The sequence below is a fragment of the Pezoporus flaviventris genome, unplaced genomic scaffold, assembly GCF_033815535.1.
Source record: "Pezoporus flaviventris isolate CSIRO_AGI_PZ_B2104156 unplaced genomic scaffold, CSIRO_AGI_Pfla_v1 ptg000002l, whole genome shotgun sequence".
Taxonomy (NCBI): domain Eukaryota; kingdom Metazoa; phylum Chordata; class Aves; order Psittaciformes; family Psittacidae; genus Pezoporus; species Pezoporus flaviventris.
In genome coordinates this window covers 21806113-21814594 of record NW_026892550.1, presented here as the reverse complement: position 1 = coordinate 21814594, position 8482 = coordinate 21806113, and the positions used below count along the sequence as shown (strand labels likewise).

The window sequence follows — 8482 nt, the reverse complement described above, 5'->3', positions numbered from 1 at the left end:
CGAATCCCTGACATATTGCTCCACCTTTCAACACTTCATGACTAGCTGGTAGTATGCTGACAGATTTGGCTTTCATGTTTATCTGCCAGCTGTTTAAATCCATACAACCTTTCATCATTCACAAATCCCAGTGCAAGGAGTTCCTCAGCCTTTGAACATTCGTAGACTCCGCCACTGATACACACTGTACATTTAATGTACCTAGATCCTATACTGGAAGAGGCAGTGAACAGTAACTCTGCTTTATGCCGCCCATAAAGTAGAAACAAGCCTTTGGTCGTCAATTCTCCATGCTAAAGACTCATGCTGAATATTTTACTCCCTTTCTGAATACTTTGCTCTCTCAACTTTTGGAACAGTATTTTTTTCCACAACAAAGAACAAATCAGTTTCCCCAAAAAGGCAGTATAAATGCCAGATCCTGAACTCCATTGTAAATGGGTGCAACCATTTTTCTGCACAGTGAAAGTGAACAGCTTGTATTCTAAAGGAGTTATTCAATTCAAAGTTACCCTGGTTGACTAGGAACTGATAATATACAGGGAACACATGAGACTTTCCACATGCTGAGTTTATTCTTGGCTAGCCACCCAGTTTAGCTTTACATTAAAACCCAGACTTTAAGGCTTGCATTATGTATGAGAATCCAGATAAGTTTACAGCATTAATTATTCCACACAAAAGAAAACCTGGTATTAACAATTCAATGCATCATTTACATAATAATTAGAAACACCTTACTTCCAAAGAATTTGGGCATAACTGCACCACTTTGCCATTTTGATTCCTTACTCATAAGTTACACCTTCACAGGCATGCTTCTATTAGTTGCAACAATTATGAAAGTGAATTTTATCACATGAACTTTTGACTGTGATCCATTACAGTGTCATTCTGCCCCTCCTACTGCATCTAGAATATCGTGGTTTCAAAGTTCAGGGTGCTTTGTAAAAGCAATTTATCTGCCATGGGCACACCTAGGGTACTAGCTTCTCACTTTACTAGATGAGGTATCTTCCAGAGTTCCAGTCTGAGGGGTTAACAGGAAAAAAAAACACAGGAGATGGAGTTTTGGCGTTGTCAGCAAACAAGTTCACATAAGTATTGAGGTGTTGAGCAAGAAGTGTTGATTACTACTTTAATGAGACTGTAAGATCATGCTTTTGTGCTAAGCAATGCACAGAACCTTTGCATTCCTGTAAGCACTTTAAAATTTAAGTATTAAAGAGGATGTAAGAGTGGACAAGGGACACATGGGGTGAACATTGATGAAGGTCAACAAAATGAGCAGAGACAAAAGTCACCACCTGATATTTAAGCAATCTCAAATAGCATTTAAAAGCCTATCTTGACAAATCTCATAGGGAATGAGACATTCAGGAAGGACAGAAGTCCCTCCTGCTTGGTGAGCAAGTTATCCTGGGAATCTGGCTTTCTGGAGCCCTAGTGACAATAGGGTAATATTCAGTAGCAGGAGGTGACAAAGACAATCAATTTATCTTTCATACTCAGTAAACTCAGTGGTATTAGAAGTGAAAGACACAGCAGATAGACATGTAGAGCCTATGAAACGATAGGACAATGATTAGAGAGCCATAAAAAAAGATGTTAGGAAGACAAGGTAAAAAGGAAAGAGGGAATGAAGACAGGATTTTCAAGAACTGCCACCATGTCATAAATTCACTTTGGCGGGGGAAGGGCTGGTGAAATTATAAGCTGCAGAAATGCAGACCTGTGAATGTAGTGCTCCCTGCAAAGCTGTCTGCTCCACCACTGCAATGCTCCACCCCATTTAGTTTGAAGTCATGGCTGACACCCATCAAGATGGAATGCAGAGTGCTTGCCCAGCAGCCTCAATCAGGGTTGCACTCCCCCACTAAAAGGCAGACAGTCAATAACAAAGCCCTCACTGAGCAATGGCTCAACACACCATCACAGCCTACAAAATCAATTTGTTTACTGTTACAGAATGCAAGACAAAGATTTCAAAATCAGCCCTGTCCCAGAGCTTCACCAAAACAAGCCAACCCAGTATATTCAGGTTTACAAAAGGAGTATGTTCATCTTCAGTTAAGCTGCTTTTCCAATGATCAGCACACTCATAAAAAACACCATAATAAAGAAAATCCACATGAAAAACCTGTCCATCACTTTTGCAACTTTTCTCCACTCAATTCCTTTGGCCCGGTTTGCTTTATGGTCTCGAATACAATTAGCAATATACTCAATATTTTTAATCAGCATTTTGTAACAGGAACAGCAATTAACAGTCTCCCTAACATTAATGTCACCATGAGCTCCATAGCTTTTATCAAAATTTCCATTGGGCTTCTCCTTGATATCGCAGTCATCATTCCTGCTGGGAAGGTGACTCCTTACCTCTGTGTGCCTAGTCTGACACCCTTCATCTCCCTCTAACTTCTGTTCTTCTTCTTTCTCTCTTCTTGGACTTGTGCAGTTTTCACCCACATCATAAACAAAAAAGATTTTTGACATGTAGTCCAAAATAACCACCCTGGCCCATTGTGGAACAGGCTTTGCTTCTGAACCACAGTGATGGAGATTCATTATAATGATTGTCAGCGCAGTGGAAGCTGTTATCATGGTCATAGTTGCTATGTAATACTTTCCTGGAACACAAAACAAAATCATATTGGAAATGCTACCCTAATAATTAAAAAAAAATATGCAGAAATAACAATATAACACAGTGCTAAGCAAATGCAAGTGAAACTAGTTTTAATCATCTTGATTCTCTCTACATAGATCACACTTAATTTACCATTTAAGAACAAAGATTAAAGTCATTAAAGCAGAACCTTATATGCCTCTCAGATAATTAAGTTTTTAGCATGGTAAATATTTGTAAGTCAAAACCTTCTGTTTTCTCAAGATAAACATTAAGCTGCTTTCTGAATGGGTGCATCAGGAGCCCTCCTCTTTCCCTGGTGTCTGCAAAATCCCAATGTCAATGGCTTCAGGTGGCACATAAGAAATCCCACTTCCCACTATTAACGAAAGTGATGATGCATTGTTGGAGCTACTGGCGCACCCCATACAAGCGGATGGATGCCTTCACACTCACACAGGCCAGGGAATATCCAGACCTTGCTGGTATCCATAACTAGCATAGTGACAGTTGAGAGGCCAGGCACAGAGCTAAAAGGTGGCTCCATTGCCTGTTGATATTTGCTAGCTGTATGTGCAAATTTTAGCATGGCTAGTCCAAATAAAAGCAAGGTTCACTCTGTCCAGGAATAGATAATAAACACAGCGAGTACGAACTGTGCCACTCAGCCACTGCTTTTCACAACTGCAGTACACAGCTCTCCAGATAACCTACTGTGGCTTCTGTTCTGTGCAAAGAGGCAGCTCCCAGTCCTGCTCAACTGTTGCACAGCCTCTGCAGGAAAAGCAAAGGCTAGCCACAGACAAGCATGATGTGATCCCAGTTTTCAAAGGGGTTGGAAAGGATGTTGAGTGAGAGTCAGGTAATGGAGAAAGCAAACTAAAGCTAGGTCTGCTATTCTAGGCAGGAATAGTTGCTGCTGGTGTGGGAAATGCATTCATTGACCAGTGTTTTGTCTCAGTTAAGCCATGTAGTTTTCTGTATACACATTAATAATGAAACTAAAAGTAATAGATCTGAATTCTGTTAATGAAGCTGGAAGCCAGTGGGGAGGCAACTGTGTTCCGAGGCAGACAGCCTCATTTCTGAGAGGGCAGATCAGCCCAGGGCAGGAGAAAGGTCCTGGCAAAAGGTTAACAGACAGTGCTGAACACCACCCTTCCACTACACATCAGCTCTTCTGAATTCTCAGACAAAAGTTAAAATCCAGCATAATGGATTGCAGGAATTACAATTCAATGTAATGATTGACAGATATTAAGTCAACTCTGAGCATCCCAGCCAGGCCATCCAACCATCTAGATTTGACAGAAACATGTCTTGAAGCAGTATGACCTTGTACTTATTTCTTGCTTACACTTCATACACTGATTCTAAAACTGATGTTTCCATCATTAGCTTTACTACAAGACATGATAAAATAACCCTAAATATCTAACTACATTTAATACAAAATAGATTATACATAATTTAAAATGAACACAAAAACTTAAAGAGCTGCAGCATATTTGTACAAATTCCACATGCATTGTAAGTATTTCACTGTGTTTTAAGAGTGTAGCATCTTTATCTTCCCAAAAGCCACAAATTACACATACAACTCTACTACTAATAAGCCATATTAAAAGACAAAGTGTATAAAGCTCACCTATCAAGGGTACATTTTCAGAGGGAGGCATGATCTCTGCAACCATCAGCTGGAACACAGTCAGAGCAAGAAGAACTGTAACACCCAGAGACACTTTTTCCCCAGAGTCTGCAGGGAGATAGAATCCCAGTGGAGCCAGGAAAGAGATCAAAATGCAAGGAAGCAACAAATTAAATATGTAGAAAGAAGACTTCCTTTTCAAAATCAGTGTGAAGGTCACATCTGGATAAGGCTCAGAGCAGCAGCCATAAGTGATGACATTCTTAACTGCTGGCATACCATGAATTTCCCATTCCACATCTTCTACAAAGTCAGAGAGGTCACCGCTATCAAGAGAATTGATGATGTCTACCTGATTACCATTATAGGTCCAGGACCCAAATGTAAGGTTGCACTGTTGGCTATCAAAAGGAAAATAAGATACATCCACTACACATGAGCTCTTTGTGATAGCAGGTGCGTCCCAAGTGATTTTTCCATCATATCTCAACACAACATTAGTGTTCACAGGCTCTGAAAAGTCATCATCAGCTCTAAAAGACAGAAAAATGACAGTCAGGATTGACAGGCAACAACTTCAAGTGTGGGATAGGGAAGAGGGGGCAAAGCAGAAGACCCTCACTTCACACCATTAAAACCACACTTGTGAAAACATATTTCTATTTCTACTGAACTTCAGTACAAACTTGTTATTAACTATTTTTTAACAGGTGCTAATGCCTGTTAATGCCAAACAACAGTGCTGCTAAATTTTGTTCTCTTTGTTGGCCACAGTGCCTTCAAACTTGACCTCAAACAGGATACAGTAGGATAAGAATCCATCCAAAGATGAAAATAATCTACTGGTCACTAGTGGCCTGGAAGAGCAGACAAGGAGTGCAGCCTTTTTGTGGACAACCTTCCAGAGCTCTTCAGCAGTCTCAGCAGATAGCACTCAGGCTGCCAGGGTATTCAAATCCCAGTGCAGAGAAACAGAGAACAGCTTTGCTGTGTACCATAATCAACTACCAAACCTTGCCTATGGTTTTATTGAAAAATATTTAAATTATCAGAAACAAACGTTAAGACAACACACACACACCTTGCAAAGGTCAGATACAGTTACAGAAGTTCAGACTCTGTGCCAGTTCCTCCCCCAAACCCCTCCCTCCCTCAGACATATTCAGCTGATTTTCAACAGCCACACTCACTTGTTATATAGGACAATATCTGGTCTCCAAACCAAACTGCTTGGAATCCTGATAGAATCCAGCCCATCATATTTATCTTTGTCCCATTTGAGGTATGCATCATACCAGCTTTGTCGAATCCATAAGTAAGCTGACAAAATTTGGTTCCTTTCATCCTGCATAAAAATGTAAAAGTATATCTAGCTGAAGGTGACAAAAATCACATCTTAGAAGCAGACAGCATTTGTTCTATAGCTTTAAAGTAGTGCTCGAAACAGGCCAGAACACTAACAGGCCACAAGAGTACTTCCCAGCCATATGCCCATACACTATACTGAGCTCACTTGTTGACTTTCTTTTGCCCAACTTTCTCCCCCCTGCATCCTCCCTAGCTTCAATCACAGTTGTCTAAAGCTCCTAGTATCTTAAGAATTTCCTTTTAAGAATACCAAGCAGCTGACAGATTCAGTCTAACAAGTTCTTAAAGCTTGGTGAGGCCTTGAAGTTGTAATTCAGAAGTCACAAGAGTGATTTTCCATTCTCCTTTCAGACACATTTTCTTTTGCCTTAAAAGTGTATCTGGCTCAACCAAATTTATAGAAAAGTTACTGAAGGCTAAAATAGGGCATTTATGTAGGAATTAACTGCAACTTAGAAAAAGCATTTGCTCTGTTTATTTAAAACTCAGCAAAAGTTGCCTGGAGGGTGTGACACCAACATCTAACTACAAGTTAACAATTCAGCAGCTTGAAGTTTGCAGACTTACAATGGAAGTCAGGTAGGAATCTACAAAGTACTGGGAGAACCGGACCCTCCTGAGGAAGCATTACTGAAGTTGTCACAAAAAAATACAAGTTGCTTTTCCTACTCCAAGCAAAAGGTTTACTGCTAGTACCTTTCTTGCAGATCTTTAGAAAACCTATTACTCACCATGTCTTTAATTTGGGATAATGTGATCTGAAGAGTGACATTCAGTACTTTATCTGTGTCTTCCACTGGTCTTAGAGCATTTGAGTAGTCTTCAAAGAGTTCATTAAACAGCATGTGAGCATATTTTCCTTTGGCTGATTCTACAGCTAGATAACAGATTTGTTCAGTATATCAGATTAAGCACTGGGTAGTATAACAAGACACCTTCATCCTACAGCTTTAAGTAGTATTCTCTACCTTAAAGTAGGAAAGTGGTATTTCCTATATTTGTCATTCATATACTGTAGAATATCATTTAGTTCAGAAACAGAAGTATACCTGATGAAGCTATTCAATACCTGATGACAGCATTCACCTGTAGTAAATGAATAGCTAACTTTAGTTTTTCACACTCAAAAAAAAAAGCTGCATATGGATATTCCTGCCTTTTTAAAGGTAAATATCATTACCATTATTTTACTGTTGTCTTTCATAGGTATATTTTTACAGATTACATATGTATATATATACACACTGATTATATAGATTATTTTCTTAAGTCACACATCTGCCAAGCTAAAATTAGAATCAAAGTCTGAAGTCAGACTTACTCCCAGGCTAATGACTTGCGATATCTCCCTGAATACAGCACTAATAGATTCATGCTACTTTCAGAAATATTTATGTATTTATTAGCTACCTGGAAAAACTCTGAGCTGCTTTTCTTCACAAATTGGCAATTGTACAATGTATAAACACATCCTTGCACTAACATGTATTTGGAGATCCTTCTTGCTAACCAGACTTGATCACTAAGAAAATGTCACTGAAACTTCAGGTTTTAAACAGCAGTTGTGCTGTTTCACAGTTCTGTACGTCATAGTTTCTCTAGGCAGTCTCTGTATTACCTTTAGACAGATTCACGCATTTCTGCAAGCAAAGGGTGAGGACAGTAACACTTGCACAAACGCCAGATGACACTACAGAGTAACCAAGTGCTTTGAAGTATATCACTCTGGTGACTCATAGTGACTTCCTGAACTAACCAGAGTTCAAAGCAAACCTTCCTGACTAAGAAGAAATCCTGACAAATAAAAGCTTCCCAGAAAGCATTTAAATTCTGGCTGTACATGGTCATTCATTTTGTCTGTATCATCAGTGAGACAAAGTAAAACAAAGCAGCTGAAAGCCTTCTGGAGTTCAACCACACAAGACACATCAAGACACCATCTCCCGAGTTAAGTAAACCTCAATGCAACATTTAGCTATCAAGCAGTATTCTCACCTTGAAGTATCACTGTTGTGAACAGCAACCACAGAGACACATTAAAGGAGGACAGGCTATTTCTCTTCATTTTTGGTTAATAAATAAAACCAATCTCCCAAGAACAAAAATGTTTATCACCATCCAAAACTAACAAAAAAAAAAAAATCAAATTTCACAGCACAAAGATGCTGAGGCACTGGTGAGCTGCTAGAAGCAGCTCAGTCCCCCCTCAGCCGCTGTCAGAGTCCTACAGCGATGGATGGTCTTTGTCTCTGCCCCTGCCTGAGGCCCAGTTGAGCCCTCCCTCTCTCCGTAACCTGAGCTGAGCTGCCTGTTCTCAAGCTAATGCTGGAGACGATGACAAACGGATTGGATATCAGCAGGAAAATCGTATTCCATTGCAATTTTTAGTACAAATGTAGTAGTTTTGTCCACTTTATGAAGAACCCCCTTACAGTTCTTTGTTCGGCCACATTTTCTTGCCCATGTGTTGAGCAATAGCCTGCTCAGAACCAGTTGTGCAGAACCTGTGGACCCTCACAAAAAAAAAGTTGCCTGCCTTAGTGCTTTATTTGATATAGTCACAGTGTACACCACACATCCAATATGTCACACGACAGAAAAAAAAGCCACAGCCTACATACTGCCATGCTAACAAAACAGGGTTTCACCACATGGAAGAGAAGGCAGCTACACCAAAGTCAAACAACGCAGGCAACATTTGCAGTAGCCCGGTATCACTGTGCAAACAAGAACTTCCACAGGTGTAGACAACTCCGACCAGAATTCAGTACAGTAAATCAGAAATAAAATTGGACTCCACAGATAAAATGTCATTTCCCAATACAGTACACTTTTTC

General features: G+C 39.8%; 1 protein-coding gene across 1 annotated transcript; it reads right to left on the bottom strand.

The window, feature by feature from the left end:
- Positions 1 to 1946: 1946 nt before the first annotated feature.
- On the bottom strand, positions 1947 to 6535 carry CHRNA9 (cholinergic receptor nicotinic alpha 9 subunit; the record flags this gene model as incomplete). The annotated part of the gene is made up of 4 exons (XM_061445189.1): positions 1947 to 2630; positions 4278 to 4810; positions 5468 to 5622; positions 6377 to 6535. Coding segments are annotated over 4 exons (1407 nt in total), but the record flags the coding sequence as incomplete, so codon positions are not given.
- Positions 6536 to 8482: the final 1947 nt, after the last annotated feature.